The sequence below is a fragment of the Vollenhovia emeryi genome, unplaced genomic scaffold, assembly GCF_000949405.1.
Source record: "Vollenhovia emeryi isolate VEMERY1.0 unplaced genomic scaffold, V.emery_V1.0 DF939187.1, whole genome shotgun sequence".
NCBI classification, from domain to species: Eukaryota; Metazoa; Arthropoda; class Insecta; order Hymenoptera; family Formicidae; genus Vollenhovia; species Vollenhovia emeryi.
This window is the reverse complement of record NW_011967179.1, coordinates 320,225-340,055: the sequence shown is the minus strand read 5'-3', so window position 1 is coordinate 340,055 and position 19,831 is coordinate 320,225. Positions and strand designations below refer to the sequence as shown.

Below are 19,831 nucleotides of genomic sequence, written 5' to 3'. Positions count from 1 at the left end.
AAAAGGTAAAAAAGCACCAAGTATAAGCTCCAACGACGGAATATATATTGTTACTCTATCTTTTTTGCATCTCTACAAAAATATCTTCACCACAGAACTATCTTCTCTACAAAAGTAATGATATCATCAAATGGCACCAACTAAACTAAATCGTTTTAAACGTGGTGGGGCGATGATTGAAGTGGGGGCATGCCCGCCGGCTGGGCGCCCGCGGACACCCGTTGCCCGCGGTTTAGACAATCCAAAAATACCTTTTCAAAAATATTGTCTCTACAAAAATCTTCTCTACAAAAGTATCTTCTCTACAAAACTATCTTCTCCACAAAAGTAATGATATCATCAACAAATTACGCTAAATATAACAATGGATATTTATACAGGGTGAGTCTTTCCATATCCGACAAAATTTTTGAGAAGATAAAACGGATCGAGATGAACGGAAAAGTCCTGTACCATTTTGCAATTTTCGTAATAGTTAACGAGTAATTAATTATTAAAAATCGTTTTCTTAGGCCGGCCTACCGCCCAATTCGAGCGCGTGGCAAGATGTGACCGCCCGGCGATCGATATTGCTATGCGCACATCTCGCCACGCGCTCGAATTGGGCGGTAGGCCGACCTAAGACAACGATTTTTCATAATTAATTACTCGTTAACTATTACGAAAATTGCAAAATGGTACAGGACTTTTTCGTTCATCTCGATCCGTTCTACCTTCTCAAAAATTTTGTCGGATATGGAAAGACTCACCCTGTATATTTGAGAAACGCTCGCGATTCTTGTTTTGTGCTCTCAAATATACGTCGTCGTTCTGTCACCTTCACATGGCTCGTTCCCTTCATTGGGCTTTTCACATATTTTTTGATTATCCGAATATTATGCGAAAATCCCGGTGCGCACACAAAGATATTTTTATACTATCTTATTTGTAACTTATCGTTTTTGTTATATCAAACGTAATATGTAAGTTCTATTGAATTTTATTGCTGCTAAAATTATTGCATTTATTACGAATGACAATTTTTTTATGTCATTTGTGGTATATTAGGCGGATGGAGCAACAAGTCATCGATACCTCTGTTCGATAAGAGAATTTTCTCTGAAAATTGATCCTGAAAATCATGTCATCGTGGGGCAACGCGACATTTCGAAGAATGACTTTGAAATTTTACTAATAAAATGTAATAAATGTTCTTCAAAATGCCATGTTGTCCCACGATTACACGATTTTCGGGACAAATGTTGAGAGAGAATTCCGTGTGTCCCTAGTTTTCTATTAATATTTTAATACTGTACAGCAAAATATTTCATATCGGCGAGAGCTTCCCGTGTTTACAGGTGCAGAAAAATCATCTTACGCCAATCGTGCTTTTGTTTCCATAAGTACATTGTGAGATGGTTTGCAGTATTGAAATCTGAACTCAAACACTGCGCCGACTTGAATCCCTCTGATCCGCCTTGAATTTCGCCGACGTAGCGTTCAATAAAAGCCTTGATATTGCGACCATACTTCGTATTGTTTATTGAAAACAGCACCGCAAGAGTCGCCGGACGGTGAATTTGTAATCACAATGCGATGCTTTGTTAAAAGAATTCTTTCGTAACGAGATCGATCTGCTTCTGTCGTCAATCACGGGCTACGAGCACATTCGCCGTTTCCAAGGTAACGATATCGACAACGTGAATTCTAATTAATTCTTAATGAAATGTACAGACATTTCTAATACGCATTTTAAAGGAAATTAACGTTCCCGATTAACATTCGAAATAAAAAAAATCGATTTTATAATTCTTAATCGAAAATTGCTCATGTTTCCGCAAGATTAAAAATAATTTCCAGAAATTTGTCGTTTCCTCTGGCATTGTAAATAATGCCTGAAAACCTATATTCCAATTTAAACTAATGCTTACTGAAATAGGAAAATTTTGGCCAATTCTCATCTTATTAAGATGTAAAGTACCAATTTTACATTCACTCGATTTATTTTTACTTAATTTTTGTTTACTGTTACTGTTATTTTTTACTTGTTATTTTTCACTCAATTGCCGCATTCTTTCTGGAATATATCAGGAGTTTTAAACCGCTCCACCCCGGAATAAAAATTCTGCATATTACATTGAAATTTCGAGCATAAAGTGTCAACTTCGTAAAAGTCAAATATTCGACTCTGTTGATTTAAGCAATCCATTCGCGAGGAACAACATTAAAATTTCCGAATGCAAACTGCTAATTCTCAGGAGACTCGCACGCATCGGAGGTCTTTAAATTCGCTCGTCACATCCAGCGGTAATGATATTTCATCGAAATAAAAATATCTCGTCAAATAATTATTCGGAAACGAATGACGTCGCTCTCTGTACCTCGATACGTGTACCTATTATTCGATTTACGAGTATTTGGAAATCTGTATAAACTCAGCGATCATAAATACGCGACATTCCTTTACCCACAGAAAAAAATTTCCGGATCCAATGCTATTACACTTGAACGTATCATAAAACAGGATCGATGTAGCGCCAATCATATTTATTATAGAGAAAAGAATACTTTAATTTAAAATTAAAAACTTTTTAATCTAGAATAAAATGATAGTATGTCTCGTCTTTTGTCGAATATCGCGGTGCCAACCTCGTGCGTTGCAAGATGGAAGGAAAATTTATTCTAAACGCAAGAATATATAAACTTACATTTATATAAGTTACTCTTTTCTCAATATAGTAAGTCAATCTTTTTCAATTCGATAGAGGAGAATAAGAATTATTGATTTTATTTTTATATTGTCTTATGCTATTTTTATGCCAAATAAGGTTGTGAGAAATATAAATGCGTCAAGAATATTTTTGTCTCGGTAACAGAAATTCTTTCTGAGGGTGTGCAGGCCAGTGCACGGGGAGAATTTTCTCTTAAAATTTATCCTGATAAATATGTAATCTTGGGACAACATGGCATTTCGAAGAATTTTCTGAAATTTTACCATACATTTTACCAGTAGAATGTATGATAAAAGTTTAAAAAATTCTCAAAAAGTTGTTCAAAATGCCATATTGTTTCACGATTACATGATTTTCAGGGTAAATTTTAAGAGATACTTTTCTCCGTGTAAACCCATCACTCTCAATGTATTTCGCAAAATCATTTTCTAAAATTTTTATGACAAATCTCTCACCAATGATGCACCCACAGAAAAAATTTCCGGATTCAATGCTATTACACTTTAATGTATCAAAATAGGATCGATATAGGGCCAATCATATTTATTATATAGAAAGGAATATTTTAATCTTAAATGAAAAATTCTAAAATCTAGAATAAAACGATGGTACGTCTCGTCTTTTGTCGAATATCGCGGTGCCAACTTCGCGCGCTGCAAGATGGTGGAGGGAAAATTTATTCCGAACGCAAGAATATACAAACTTACATTTATATAAGTTACTCTTGTCTCGATATATAGTAAGTCAATCTTTTCTAATTCGATAGAGAACAAGAATTATTGCTTTCATTTGGATATTGTTCTATTTTAAGTGAGGTTGTGAGAAATACAAATGCGTCAAGAATATGTTTGTTTCAGTAACAGAAATCTGAGGGTGTATAGAAGGGGGTTCCATCAATTTTCAAATTTTCATTTCACCCGCGTGCTCATCCCCTCGCCCCTCCCCTTCCCCCCCTCCACTTTCCGCGATAAAATTACGATTCTCGCGGGAAAGGCTACAAGATTATTATCGTTGGCACATCTGAGAGTATTAAGCTGCCCTTTATCGTCACCGGCGTTTGCCTTATGAACGATCGACGTTTATATCTCTCTACGATAGTACCGTCGCCGCGTAAGAGAGGAATGGGCGAAATGATCGACGGTGAGATATACGGCGGAATAAACGTTCGGGATATAAAAGTAAGAAGTTAGCCGCGCAGCGACCGACCGGTCGTTTTAAACGTGCTTAAATTAACTTGCGCAATGAGGGAGAAAAGAGAAAGAGAGAGAGAGAGAAAGAGAAGCGTCCCGAGTCCTACATACGGTAACAAAAAGTAACGCATAAGCTCCATAGGCGTCGAGTCGTTTCGCGAGCGTTACAGCAACGCGTAATTACTTTGATTGGCGGCCAATTATTACGACGTGGCTAGTTTATTTTAACGAAAATAAATAATTATCAAAATGAGCCGCCCTGACGCGCCGTACGTTATTACCCCCGTCGCGTCGCACGTGAGGGACTGGCGGGCACGCAGCCATTGCTAAATCATCCCGGATTTGTTAATTATTGAGCGCTGTCTTCTCCAATTAGATCTCGGGCCGTGCGATAAGTATCGAAAACGAATTCCGTAATTGATAGAGCGTAACACGAGAGAGGCGTCGCTGGCCTCGCGATCAATTATTCGCGACTGTGTTAATCGCCAAGAAAACCGCGCGCATTCAGATATCCTTCGAATGAGCCGAACGATAAGACGGATGGAAGATAGATTGTTCAGCTTGTATGACGGCGCGGTGTGCAAAATCTTCGCTTTCCTCAGGTTGCAATTGCAAACGATAACTTTAGTTTATACGAATCTCTTTCGTTGCGTTCGTCTCGCAAGTCTCCACTTTTAAAAAAGGCATGTAAGTCGATTAGTCGCATATCTCGAAGTATTGTTGCCGCTTTTCCGCGATGCTGATTGGCTGTCTCGCTTGTGCGATACGACATACTTCAGTCGTGTCATTTGCAGCTGTCAAACCATGCGAATTTTTAGAGAGAGCAAATGACGCGCGCTTGTCCCTTACTAAAAAAGAGATGTTACTCAGCGCGAATGCGATGCCGAGTGATTTTCTCGAAGCGCGATGTGCTTCACTTTTCTTTTAGGTTCAGAGTAAATGAAGGTTTACAGTTTAGAAATACTAGACATGACAAAACGCGCGCTTCGCGCGCGCTATTTGTGGTCAGGCATTGTGTATTTTTAAGAATTTGTACACACGCGAAGAGAGAGAGAGAGAGAGAGAGAAGTAATTATATGCGCAACGTCACTTTAAAATAAAACGTAATATGTCACTCACTGATACGAGTCGCAACAGCAAAGTAGTACATCGCTAACTATACATATATGTTAAACTGTAACAATACAAAAATGTATACGATTATTATAGACTAATTATGTAAAATCGAAACTATTGTATTAAATATACTTTATATTTTATATTTAAAAAATGGGTATTTATTAAAACAATTATATAGAATACTGAAAGTCTTCCTTTTAAATATGAACTCACAAAATTTTATATACGTATGGTTTTGTCTATAACACTTATTCGAATGCTCGTTGGAATCATTTGAATAAATAAAATAAAAGCACAGAACAGATGATTCATTTTGCACAAGTAGCAAATAACAAAAATGTAAGACACTTACCTTACGATTTCTCTGCCGTTGCCCGATGCCGCCTAGGCCTGCTCCTCCTCTGAGATTTTCTTGTTACACTTACACTCACAGCACTCGCTCGCGAAAATCAATCGCGCGAAATTTCGGACACTCCCGTACGCGAAATGTAAAATACTGTGAAATGCAGTAAGCGACGTTCTTTACTTCCTGTCCGTTCGAGTTGCGAAGAACGACAGAGCGAATTACAGCGCGAACGCCGAAGTCGCACAAATATCTCTCTCTTCCCGAAAATGGAACAGATTACACGAAATCGATAGATAGTTAAACGCGCGGTGCGTAAACGAGATGTAACCGCGACAACGTACCACGGTTTACTTTCATATTTTAGATGAGTTAGTCTCGTAAAATATCCATGTACACGTTAATAAAGAGCCGTCGCCTCAACGCGCAATTCGTTTCTCATTACAAGTTGTAGAAACTTAATAATTAATCTAGTAGCGTTACTTGTCACTGATAAAAATGTACAAATCAATAGCGTTTTATCCCTACATTCTTCGCGATCGAGTCTTGGAAATCGGTAACGTAAAAATAATATCACGCACGGAACAACTCTCGCTGCTGCCTGCCGGCTCGACGTTCGGCGAGCGAGTGATAAGTACGGAATTTTCCATTACGTAGATGGGCCAACGAATTCTCAACGTTTTTTTGTTGTTTTTCACTCGGCGCGGTGACGTACGACGTTTTTGCGTGCCATCGTGTACCTGAAGGTCGACGCGCTTTATCATTCGCTCGCCGAACGTCGAGCCGGCAAGCAGTGGCGCGAGTCGCTCCGTGCGTGGTATTGTTTTTGCGTTGTCGGTTTCCAAGACTCGATCGTGAAGAATGTAAGGATAAAACGCTATTGATTTGTACATTTTTATCAGTGACAAGTAACGCTACTAGATTAATTATTAAGTTTCTACAACTTGTAATGAGAAACGAATTGCGCGTTGAGGCGACGGCTCTTGCTTAACGTGTATACGGATATTTTACGAGACTAACTCATCTAAAATATGAAAGTAAACCGTGGTACGTTGTCGCGGTTACATCTCATTTACGCACCGCGCTTTTAACTATCTATCGATTTCGTGTAATCTGTTCCATTTTCGGGAAGAGAGAGATATTTGTGCGACTTCGGCGTTCGCGCTGTAATTCGCTCTGTCGTTCTGTGCAACTCGAACGGGCAGGAAGTAAAGAACGTCGCTTACTGCATTTCACGGTATTTTACATCGCATACGGGAGTGTCCGAAATTTCGCGCGATCGATTTTCGCGAGCGAGTGCTGTGAGTGTAAGTGCAACAAGAAAATCTCAGAGGAGGAGCAGGCCTAGGCGGCATCGGGCAACGGCAGAGAAATCGTAAGGTAAGTGTCTTACATTTTTGTTATTTGCTACTTGTGCAAAATGAATCATCTGTTCTGTGCTTTTATTTTATTTATTCAAATGATTCCAACGAGCATTCGAATAAGTGTTGTAATAGAAACAAAACCATACACTGAAAAAAATTTCTGGTTGAATATGGACGAATCAGATAATTCCTTTAGGATTTACCAGAATTCCTTTAGGATTTACCAGAATTCCTGTAATCCTACAGAAATTCTGGTAAATCCTAAAGGAATTATCTGATTCGTCCATATTCAACCAGAAATTTTTTTCAGTGTACGTATAAAATTTTGTGAGTTCATATTTAAAAGGAAGACTTTCAGTATTCTATATAATTGTTTTAATAAATACCCATTTTCAAAAATATAAAATATAAAGTATATTTAATACAATAGTTTCGATTTTGCATAAATAGTCTATAATAATCGTATACATTTTTGTATTGTTACAGTTTAACATGTATAGTTAGCGATGTACAACTTTGCTGTTGCGAACCGTATCAGTGAGTGACCAATTACTTTTTATTTTAAATTGACGTTGCGCATACAATTACTTCTTCGCGTGTATACAAATTCTTAAAAATATACAATGCTTGATCACAAACTGCGCGCGCGAAGCGCGCGTTTTATCGTTTCTAGTAAACTACAATTTGGTCTTTCCGTCTAGAAACATTCTGTTTCGTAGCCAAGAATTCGTTTTAAAAATTCGCGCAGGCTGACGAATTGTTGTTTAAACTCGACTTGCCTATGTAAAATAAAACGACGAACTTATTTCAATTAAAATAAACGGGACTTCTTTGCACTTATTCCACTTCAGCCGTAATGAATAGGATAAAACGTTTTGCAATTATTAACAAAAACTGTTAAGATTACTGGTTATTTTTAAAACGTCGCTCGCTGAAGATTCTTTGGACAATCGGTAGATAAATTTGCGTTTTGATATGTTTATACACGGAAACAATTTTCTCTTAAAATTTACCCTAAAAATTACGTAATCGTGGGACAACGTGGGACTTTGAAGAACTTTACGAGAGTTTTTGGAAATGTTACCATACATTTTACTAGTAAAATGTGACATTTTCAATTTTATGAGACCTTTTCGAAATGTTACCATACATTTTACTAGTAAAACGTGACGTTTCCAAAAACTCATGAAATTCTCCGAAATGCCACGTCGTCCCACGATTACGTGATTTTCAGGATACATTTCAGGAAAAACTTCTCTCCCCCCGCAAATAAAATAGAATGATATACTTGTTCCAGTTAAAACAAATATAAAACCAATATAAAACAAATAGAACAATGCACTCGTTCAACCTCAGCCGTAATAAATACGAAAAAATGCCGTGCAATCGATTTTTCTTCCACACTTAAAACAGAAAACGCTACCAACTGTTACCTTCTCAAAACGTCGCTCGCTCAAAGTTCTTTGGCCAGTCTACAGATACCTGCGGACTCGCGACTTAATTCCCCATAAAATCGCACGTTTCCAGACGCCAAGAGCACGTTGTGGATCAAGGCTTCGAACGAGGATCGCTCCGAGCCGCCCGAACGCGCGCGCCTCCCGCGTTGCAGTTTAGAAATCCGGTCGCCTTTAATCGCGATTCGAACGAGACTTTCGAGAGATTTCGAGCAACGAGGAAAACGTACCCTCCCCCTCCCCCCTGCCCCTCCGCCGCCGCCGCGCTCGCGGTGGCTCGTGGAACGGAAGAAGCGGCTCGCGAGAGAGGCCTCGCGGAATCCAGGCCCCGCGCGTGCTCCCTCGCCTCTCCCGTATTTTACAACGGCACGTGCGGCTCATTACGGCGGCACGGAACAACGGGCCGTTCGTTACGAAGGCAACAGCCGCCGCCGCCGCGCCGGTGCGTACTGTTATCGTCGGGCACGCAGCGCGAATGTACGGTAAACGGTCGCCGAGACGAGACGCTCGGCAGCCGTGGACGCGGGACTCACCTTAGAGCCCGCTGTGTGGTCTTCATCCTCGATGGGCGCCCCGTCTCCCGCTCCAAATGGCGTCTTCTTCTTCCTCCTCCTCCTCCGTCCGTCCCCTTCGTCCTCGCGCCTTCCGCCCCGGCCGCTGCCTCGGCGGGTCCGGTGGTGACCGGCCGCGAAATCGAAACGGTGGTTCGTCGCCGCTCCGGTCCGACCGGAACGTGGAGGGATCTCCGCGCGCGCACTTGAATGACACTCGCGGCGACTCCCTCGGGTAAGCCACCCGACGCCCGGCACTCGAGACCTCGCTCTCTCTCCCCTTCGCCGAGGTGCGAACGGAGACGCGAACTTGACCGAGTCCGCGGCGCGTTCCCCGTCGACGCCTTCGGCCGAGGTGTATCGCGAGGTATCGAATTAGATCAGTGGGACTCGCGGGCGACCGAGAAACTTGGCTCGCGAGCGGCGAGAAAGGCAAACCCGTCGTCCTCTCCTCCTCCTCTGCCCTCTTTCTCGCGGGTTAACCTCCGATTTTGCCGAGATCCATTCCCCTTCGGGCGCAACGCTGTCTTCCGCAGATCGATCTTCCCCGGCTCGCTACTTTTCCGGATCCGATCTTCCTCCGCGACTGCACCTATGCGGCACCTCCGTGCAGCACCGACGGTTCGTCCAGGCGGCCACTTCCGGCGTCGACCTCCTCGCTCGCGCTACCGGCCGCGAATCGGCACGACGGCGGGCGCCGGGATCGCACACGCGCCCTCGCGCATCACTCGGTTCGGGCGGCGCGCGCGCGCGCGGCCGCCGGGGCGTCGCGCGCCGACGCGAGCATCGCGCTCGCCCGCGCCAACGGAGACGGGATCGCTAACCTGCCGGCTCCCCCGCCGACGCCTTCGTAAAGCGGCGCGCGGCCTGCGACACCTGCCCGCGCTCCCGCCCCCCGATTCCAAACGAGCTCCGATCTTCCTCCCTGGCGCGCGTTTGCGAAACTGCCGGCCTCGACGACGACAATGCTCGCTCACTCGCTCTCTCTCTCTTGCCGCGCGCCGGCCGCCGAAAACGCTCGCGAGCAGGTGCGGAAGGCACGCCGCAGGGGCCGGGCCGCCGCCTCGGCCTCTCCGTGTACGTGTGGAGTCCGGCGTGCGTACGCGAGGACTGGTTTCGACGAGAGGGCTCCCTCGTGCCCGACCGACCGGCCGGACCGCTTCGCGGACGGACGATAGCAGTGACGGGCGCCGCGCGCCGAGGAGAGGAGAGAGAGAGAGAGCGGAGCCGGCGGCGCACGGTGGAGAGCGCGCGCGGCGGTGGGTCCCGTTCCACGGAAAGAGGCTTTATTCCGCCGTGCGCGGGCAAGTACTGTTACTTAGACGGTGGCCGGCCAGCGCAACGCGCCGCGACGCGATCGCCCGAGTAAAACGCGCGCCCGCGCGCGTTTCGAACGGCAGCGGCGTTTTCCAATCCAACGGTGATTCCTCTCTTCGCGCCGATTCGAAACGTTGGTTGAGGCGTACGCCTTCGCGCGCGCGCGCGCGCGCGATACCAGCGGCGACAGGTGGCGCGGAGCGTCGGATTTTCGACCTGGCGCGCACCTCCCTTTGTCTCACTCCGCCGCGTCTACTCCCCCGCGCTCGACGTCTCCGCGGGATCCGCGACGATCGGGGGATCGCGATCCCCCCCCCCTCACTTTGCGACGCACAGTTTAACCACCGGGACCCTCGACTTCCCGCCCGGCCGGGAGAAAGCACTGAGCGCGCGCGAGGGGCGGGAAGACGCGCGGGGCGCCACTTGCGGTTCGTAAACAAACAACCGTTGGTCGCGCTGTTCGAACGCTCTCACGTGTCCCGCGCGCACTCGAGGCGCACGGGGACGCCCGGGAACCCCCGGCGGCCTCTCGACCCGGACCCGGATTCACCAACGAGAAAGCACGTGCGGGACGCCGACCCGCAAGCCGGCACACTCGCCCGCTCCCTTTTCGTCGCACGTTTCGTTCCCCAGCGCCGAAAGACGCGCGCGTACGCGAGTCCGGCCGAATCTCCCTCCCTCTTTCTCGCTTTCTTTCTTCCCGCGACCGACGTACGTTGGTTTATCGCGAGGCGCGCGACGCTACGCAAAACGTATACACCGCTCGGCTGTCGCGGCTCGACTGGACGGCCCGACCACCTCCGCACCGTTGCTCGCAGCGCCCAGGCCCGTAGCGCGCGCGCGCCGGCGCCCCGCTACTCGCGCTCGGAGCCGGGAGTCGGGCGAGGCGGGCAGCGAGTGGACTCGAGATCGAAATTGAAGGCATTCGGTTTTTCGCGCGCGACGCGCGCCGTCGCTTGGCCCCGTTTAACGTTATCGTGGTCTCGCACAGGGCTGCGAAGTAACTCGTTACGCGGCGGGAAGCTTCGCTTAAAATTGAATTCTTCGGGTCTTTAAGTCTTAAACTTTATCCCGAAGATCGTGTAATCGACGTGAAATTTCGGGGAATTTTATGGGAGCTTTTGGAAATGTCACATTTCACTGGTAAAATGTATGATGACGTTTGCAAAAGCTCTCATAAAGTTGGAAATGTCACGTTTTACTATAAGTAAAATGTATGGTAACATTTTCAAAAACTGTCATAAAGTTGTTGAAAATGCCACGTCGTCCCGCGATTACGTGGTTTTCAAGGGAAAATTTTAAGATAAGAAAAAAACTCCCCCCGTGTGCTTGTAACAGTTGTCGTTACTTAATTTTGGTAACTGTAACTCAACTTTGTTTCTCTCCATCTGTAACTGTAACGTAACTCGGTTACATTTTTTCGATAACTAGCAACTAATTTAATTATATATTTTTTAAACCTCCGCAGATCGCATTTATAGGCCTTGCATTCGCGCATAGACGCCTTTATTGACGCTTCACTATTCAAATTTGATATTTTTATTTTCATTGCAAGACAGTAACTGCACAGTAACGATTCGTTACTTTTTGAGTAACTGTAACGCGTTACTTTTCCAAACTGGTACCTTGTGATTGTAACTAGTTACATTTTTTGCGAAAAAACTGTAACTGTAACTAAATACTTTTATAAAATAACTATTTCAACCCTGGTCTTGCATGGAAAGTTCATATCAAGTCAAAGACTTGAGTTTGTGAATCAATCGGAGGCAATTAAGCGTAACTTTCTCACAGTTTGAACCGTCCAGCATGAAACACGCTAATAAAACAGCGAATTATATTGGCGTATCGTAAAAAAGTTTAATTTTTTTATTCCTTTGTGTTGCCGAAAGTGATATTTATTTTTGTAAAAAGGGCAATTGTAATTGAAATAATTCTCCGTATTTTTTTTTCATTCCATGGATAAAATTGTCGCTGCATTTTTCGACTAATATATTCCCGCGAACGAAATGGTGCGGCGAGTGTATATTATCCTTTTCAAGGAAAATCAAGGCGAAATTGTACACACTAGGAATTACTGATGTCTCTCACATGAATTTAGGCACGGGTAGAATACGTATACATTTTTCATGTATGTAAATGCAAAATGTGTAAGTGTGTCGATGTGTGCACAAATTCATGTGGGGAAAAAGCATCGGTGATTCCAAGTGTATATTATTTCATAATAAATAATACAAAAAACCGTCTTGCGATCATTTCTTCCACGCTTAAAACGAAAAACGTTAAAATTACTACCGTTGTTACCTTTTAAAACGTCGCTCGCTTAAGATTCTTTGAACAATCTATAATTTGTATCAGAGCGCAAGATAAAACTGTATTCCCGATTTTATGTAAAACGCGAAAAACAATTGGAAATACACACAGATATAAAATATATATTAAAATGCGCACAGTATCAAAAACTATTCGAGATTACGACAGGATTTCTGCAATCCGATCTAAAATCAACGGCACACGATACTATTTTTCCTATTGAATTTTCCGCGGCAGCCAATCAGGATTTAGCCTTACGTCACCTGGTCTAAAACTCTGCATCCTTATTGGCTCTTGCAAGCAATCCACCCTCTAAAAGTCAATCAGTGAATTATCACTGAAAACAGCGAATTGATTCACGTTACGAGGGTGGGTTGAAAAGTTTTCAGCCTGACATAGAAACTATTTTTCTCGCTCAAACTCGCCCATACAGCACGCATGTCTAAAAGACATCTTTAGGTCGTCTTTTAGTTTTCGACACAGTCTTCTTTTAAGTCGATCCACTTAATCCAGCGGCGCTCCAACGGTTTTAACCCGTCCAAATAATAATTGGCGTCTTGCTCTGGAAAATAGGCATCTGCAGATGCTGTAACCTCCTCGTTCGACGAAAATTTCTGCCCTCCGAGCCAAACTTCGAGTTTTAGGAAACAGAGAAGAGTCATTGCGGACTAGATCTGGTGAATACGGGGGGTGGTCAGTCAGTTCGACCTGCAATTCGTGAATTTTGACCCGATATTCGATTTTTCCATGTATACGAAAATACTAACATCCACTGACACAAACGACTGTCGTGCAACAGCCGAGAGTCCAAAATGGCTGAAATTTTCAGAAGTGTCCTTCAAAGCATGTACAGTCGCAGTACTGAAGTGACGACGTCAAGTACTGCCATATTCATGTTGAGGCTCAAAACTTTTCAATCCGCCCCCGTATGAATTTAGCACTGAATTATTAAGTGAAAAATAATTCAGTGCTACACTTGCAACTGTTTTCAGTGATAATCTCGATCTTAAGACCGGGTCTTTCATTTTCTGGTTAATTGTTAACCGGAGTTCAGTCGACTGTCTCTTCCCTGGCGGAAAAAATTTCTATAAACAACTGCAAAAATTGACTTGAAATAGAAATTTGTAGAAATTTTTGTATCTTCGTTGAAACATTAATTTTTTTTTGTAAAAGTATCTACGAAATAGTATCACAAATTACAATGTTCTCAAATCGAGAAATTATCGCAAGTAGTATTTCATGAAAATGTACAATTTTGTAAAAATTTCTACAAAACTTTACCAGTTGTAAAAATTTGAGAAACAACAAAATCTTAAAGAATTAAAACATCCGCTTGCTCGTAGAATATTGCAAAATTCTAGCATTTTCATGTTGAGTTTTGTAACACTTAAAATTTACGTAGAATGTCTCAGATTCCGGCAGTTATATTGTATATAGTTTTGTAGAATTTTATAGAATTATTTCCGGCCGGGGTTCTCAGTGAAAAACCGGGGCATTGGGAAGCAGCAGCGGGAAAAAAAAACAATATCGCGGTGCCGTTGGCTTAAACGGCGTTTTCCCCGCGCAGCCCTAGCCCCTTGGACACCATAGATCCGTTGTTCGTTATCGGGCGGAGCAACGGAAGGCGCGCACGCGGGTATGTACGCACCTGCGCGTGTTCTCGCGTAAACAGTAAAGTAGGCTGTGTACGCGTGTGCGCGAGAGCGTGAGGTGAGCGGGTGTAACCGGTTCCACCGATTTTTTCACGAAAAGCACTCGCGACGCTTTATAAAATTGCGCGTACCCTTTGTCGTCTTCGTCGTCTCGTGTCGTCGCCGCTCGACGTCACGTACATACGCGCGGTGCACACGGGACGCTTAATCCCGAACGATCGCGACGTTCGACGCCCTCGTGAAGACCCGAGCGAGTACTCGCGGCTATATTCGCGCTTGTATCGCTTCGAAGCGATAACGGAGCTCGCTGGTCTCTCCTCGGAAGACCGCGGCGTTTTCGTTTTAGCGAGGGAGGACGACAAAGAACGCAACGGATTGCCTCGATATCTAAACACATAAATTTCGGCGTGCGCGATGTCTCGAAGCTAAGACGGCAAATTGGGACAAACACGGGATTTTTTATGGGGAGACGTTGGTTTCATTTAAAAAAATTGCGCAGATTCCCCGGTACGCCGTTGCGTGTGTAAAATTTGTTGACGCCGCAAAGAGCCCGCGTTCAAACGAAGCTCGCAATGGAAAATGTTCATTTAAATAATTTTTCACCCAGTTACGGAGAAATTTTTAATGAAATGGATTGTAGCAATGTCGCTGTTAGTTGGAAAAATGAATTTAACGGAAATTATCCGTTGGCTGTACCGTCGTGGTTAGCAGAAATTAGATCTTGTACCGTGTGAAACGACAGGGCGGTGTTCATAGTCGAGAATTGTCGTTTCTTATTTTATACATAAATGTTTAACCTAATTATTTCTAATTCAATATTTATGAATTTAAGTGATTGAGCAAAATAATAACTTTATTTAATGTAGATCGTAATAATTCTTCATAATCGCTGCCTAAAATACGAGATTTTAGTGAGGGAAATTATTATGCATTTTCATGAAAAATGTATATAGAATATTTATCGATAATCAGAATCATAAATTCATGAAAAAGTGATTATCCGTTAATTAATAATCGAACGGTGCACCGTTCGATTATTAACTGACCGCACATTATAACTTCGTCGGAAATTAAGTTAACCGTCGATAAAATCTATAGTTATTTAATGTAGCGGACACAAAAACGACCATAAATCGGACGGCAACTGAATTGCGTTACGCAATAGGATCTAATTGTATAATTCGTCATGATTTTTGCTGTGAGCTTTCCTGCTGAATACCATTGACGTTAGCATAGTGCACCAACTGTTCTCGGTACGAATTCTTTTTGTGTCAGTTTGACAAAGACCCTTGCACGCTCCACAGAACTCCGAACCAATAACAGAGATTTGACGGATATAATCGGCAAAAAGTTTTGCAACAAGTGGCACGTGCATAAAACTACGTTGAGTTCTAAGAGCTGCAGTGGGAATTTTTGTTAATGTTTTTACAAACCACCAGTTTTCATAGTTTACAAAACGCAATTAAACGATATTTCCCTAATAAAATTTTCAATATTGCGTCGTTAATTAACGATTTATTACTCGCACGCGTCTACACCAAAAAGTGATTTTCCCCGTTCGAACGTTTCGACCTTGTGACGAAGACAAATTAATTGGGACAATATAATTTAATTACGTTAATATCGCACCTTTCAACGATGCAATATTAATTAACAATAAGACAAAAAGATTTAACGATTATTGCACCACACACCAAAGTTAAAATGTAAAGAAAACCCGAAATATTAAAAAATTTTTAACAAATCCTTCACAGTTGAAACATTTGTGTTAAATTTAACAGATGTCCCAAACGGTCCACACAAATTTTTGTGTTAATTTAACATGATATGGATATGTTAAATAATCACACTAATAGGCCTGTTAATATTTTAACACAAAATAAATACAAATCTCAAATTGATTTTAAATAAATTTTGTGTAACATTAACATAATTTTAATGACAAAATGACTTTTAAACATTGTAATTTTTACATTTTTCAGATGTAATAAATGACGGTTCGTTATAGAATAAAATCAACTTTTTATTCTGCAAATTTTAACAGATAATTCTTGTTACTAATAATATAGAGCATATGTATTGCGTAAGATTAAAAAATAAGTACACGTTGTGTTGTTTCAACATTTCTTTTCAGCTATTTTAATAATTTTACATTTGAGGTCGATTAACACAAGAGTGTTAAACATTTTGTGTTAAACATTTAACACAAAAATTTTAACCGGCATATTTTTTAACAAGAAAACACAAACTTTCCAACTGTGTTGATTTCAGAGATTATGATTCGATTTCACTAAAGTGACGAATAAATCCTGATTTACTTTCGTTCATATATCTTTTACGCTGAACTGTATTTTTGTAATGTAAAGAAACACAAGTTCGTAATTTTATACGGGTTCGTCCTCATTTTTGTCAGCGCGTTAACTGTCGTTGTTGGACGAAGCGTGCGCAGACGTAACGCGCGCAGAACCGGCGCGCGATTCCTTTGATGCCGCGTTTAATATTATAAATTGAGTCGTTAGACGTCCGAGCGGGACGCATAACACAAATAATACATGGTGACACTCGCAACCTGGCACGATCGAGCGTCCGCGTTTACAACAACCGAGGAGCAACGAAACGGCGTTCTCGCGTGTATTCGCGTTTGATTTTTCTGACGTTATGTACACTTCTTTAACTAATTCGACGAGGATCGAAAATATGTGCGAGAAGCATCTTACTAGTAAGAACTTACATATTCTTACTTGAAGAAATTCTATTCGAGACTATAACAATTGTTACGAAGACGATAATCGCGAGAATTTTACAAGTAATTTGTAATTCTGGAAAATATTTCGTTCCGCTGCTAATTATAATGCGTCGTTGTTGAATTTTCTTTTTAACTGATAAAAAGAAACACACTCCACGTTCGGTTCGTCTCAACCGGTAGCTGGTAATGCAGTACATCGTCGAAGAACGGAAACAGAGTATAAGATTTTTTTTATCGCTCAATTATTAATCGAAACTGTTGTAGAAAAAACACTCGCGACACCGTTGCAACGGTGTAACATTGTAGACGGCTAATCTTTTTCACAATTGAAATAATTTTCTGCGCGCTAACGCCCTCCCAGTACGCATCACGGTTGCAGTAAGAAGTAACGAGCGAGTTTGGATGATAACGTGGAAAATGTTAATTCCGTTTAGGAACTTTGTCGCTGGAGCAAGCCTTGTCCAATTTCTTTAAAACCCGTTGCTGACGGAGAAACTTCGAAAGTACTAATTTGTAACTAATCCTGAATCAACAAGTGTTTATTTATTATTATTACCAACGATCGGCCATCGTATCATGAAGAGATCACTGACAATCAGAAATTCTGTTGACGATTGTATTAGTCTTTGGCAGTATTTCACGGACGATATGTACACAATCTTTTTCTTTTTTTAATTAAATACAAAAAGTGCGATCGAGCTAATTTGCGCTATCCAGCACGTTTTGAACGATAACATTCACTCGTGGCTTTTGGAGATCCTGCAATCAGAGACTGGCCATAAGAGTTCGTCAAATTTCTGCGAGTGAGAGAGAAACATAGGCCATCTCACTCTTCTACGAACGTAACGCAGGAGTTTGACAAACTCTTACGGCCAGGCTCTGATTACAGGGTCTCTAGCGGCTTTCAGCGTGTACTGCCATCTGAAGATGTAGGTATGAAGTACACGTTTGAATCCACGATACTCCGATAAGAAAAGCGCCAACAGTGCCAGAAATGAAACGAGAATATAGAAAAACTTTCATTTTAATCAGTTTACACAATCGTATGGCTAAAGAAACTAGCGATTTTTATTCCATTCGCAACGTACAAATACAAATAAAATAATCTTTATATTACATTAAAGTAAAATATACAGATTATATCCGCGTCCGCGCGGCAAATCGTACGGTGCGCGTCATTTTATATTCAAACGCAGGTTCTGTGCGGCGGCAATCATTTGGCACCTTTGCAATTCCATCTTCTGCTCCTTCAGCTTGAGAAGCTGCTTCTTCAGCTCCAACTCCTTGTGTCTCACGACCATTTTCTCCTTGTGTCGCCTCTCCTTGTTCTTCTCGGCCAGAGCGAAGTTCTTTCCCATTTCCCCTATGAACTTGTCAAACAATACGGTCAAGATCTGCTTGTGATCCAACGTATCGCCGTCTCTCTCGTTGATCACGGGCGCTAGTGGATCCTCGGGTTGCCGATCGCCACGCGTGTCGCCGCCATGATTGCAACTGGGCTTCGGCAGAATCAAGGGATACTGGATCAGTTCGCTCGGCGGCTGCGGCTCGTTCGTCTCCAGATACACGTGTCTCTTCTTCTCATTGAAGATCTCGTCCAAGGCGCGTTTGTGCTCCCACTGTCCGTAGTGTCGCATCCTGCCCGGTTTCTTCAGCCGCTCGCGGAACACGAGGTTCTTGTACTTGCGCTCGAGAACCCGCCACTTGTTCTCGCATTTCTGCGGACTGAAGTAGAACCCGTAATTCTGCATCTCCAGCGATATCATCTCGAACATCTCCCGCAGACTCCTGATCTGCGTCGATTGTCCGACCAGCGAACGATACTTTTTGTATTGGCTGATCAGACAGGTGGTGGCCTTGCTGGTCCACAGATTTAACGCGCCCACGTCGACGCTCGATGGTATCGCGCTGGCGTTCTCCAAACTCGAAAAGCCGTTCTCATGCTCCTCTTCGACGTAGCACTGAAGGGTCGGTTCCACCTTGACTTCCATGTGACCGTCAATTTTGTTCTCTAACAAAAATAATAATTTATACGAAATTATATACATATATTATATAACTGTGTAAGAAATGATGAGATACACTCGAAAGCCGCACGACCTCACGCGCTCCTTCGCTCAAATTTTATCTTTGATATTTTCTTGATTTTTAATGAAGACGAGCTCGTGTCAAATTTCTCAGTATTTTCATAAACGGTTAACTGTGCAAGTATTATGGAGTATAAATAATAATTTTACGCAAACGAATATAGGACGTGCCGAGCAGTGGCGTAACTACAATGTTGGGGGCCCCCGGGCAAAAATTGAATAGGGCCCTTTATATAGGGGTCAAATTTAGGGATCATTAGAAGGTCAACTTGAAATTTTCAAATGGAAACGAAACCCCTATTTTTGACAACAAAAACGGATAGAACAGAAGATTAAGTCAAGATTTGTCATTGATCTAGCTATCTGTAAGCAGAGAGAAGCCTGAGAGATGTCACGGCCCCGTTTTTCGTGATACGCGAATGCGATACGCCCTCTGTGGACATTGAAAACGTGGACATTGAACTACGTAGCCAATTTGCACATTTTGCTAAGTGGGCAACGCAGATTTGCGAAATTTTGGTTGCGTTTCGTGCTATAATCAGGTCCTGTGCGATGCTCTTGTACTTAAGATTATTTTAAGTACAAGATCATTGCATGGGATCTAACCATAGCGCGGGACCCCGAGCGGAAATTGAATCAGTTTTGTAATAAGGTCCTTGACAGGTTAGCCCTAATGCAAAGTCAGGTCCTGTTAGGGAACCCTGATAGGGGCCATATTAGGAAGTGTAACGCAATTTCCCGTTAAAAACCTGATAGGGTTGAAAAGTCAGGTCCTTATCAGGCTGCCTTTTAAGTTCCTTGTAGGGAATTACGTTACATGCCTGATATGTTTTGGGTCAGACATCTTATAAAAAAATTATCATTATATTATAATATAATGATAATTTAATCGGGATATAATAAGGTCTTTATCAGACAATTCCTAATATAAAATCAGGGCAGCGATCAAAATAGTAAGTTTTCTCCAAGGGCGGAGACGTGAAAAAG

At 42.7% G+C, this 19,831-nt stretch overlaps 2 protein-coding genes across 3 annotated transcripts in view; both read right to left on the bottom strand.

The window, feature by feature from the left end:
* The window catches only part of LOC105562480, a 201,195-nt gene extending 192,395 nt beyond the window's left edge, over nucleotides 1-8,800 (bottom strand). The window contains exon 1 of the mRNA XM_012013352.1: nucleotides 8,715-8,800. Coding sequence (XP_011868742.1) covers nucleotides 8,715-8,740 — 26 coding nt within the window. The 5' untranslated portion in view covers nucleotides 8,741-8,800. The remainder of the gene's footprint in view (nucleotides 1-8,714) is intronic.
* An 8,963-nt stretch (nucleotides 8,801-17,763) lies between these two features.
* Nucleotides 17,764-19,831, bottom strand: part of LOC105562479 — a 4,727-nt gene continuing 2,659 nt past the window's right edge. For both annotated transcript variants that reach the window (XM_012013349.1, XM_012013350.1), the window contains exon 2: nucleotides 17,764-18,768. In XM_012013349.1, coding sequence (XP_011868739.1) covers nucleotides 17,933-18,768 — 836 coding nt within the window. In that variant the 3' untranslated portion in view covers nucleotides 17,764-17,932. The remainder of the gene's footprint in view (nucleotides 18,769-19,831) is intronic.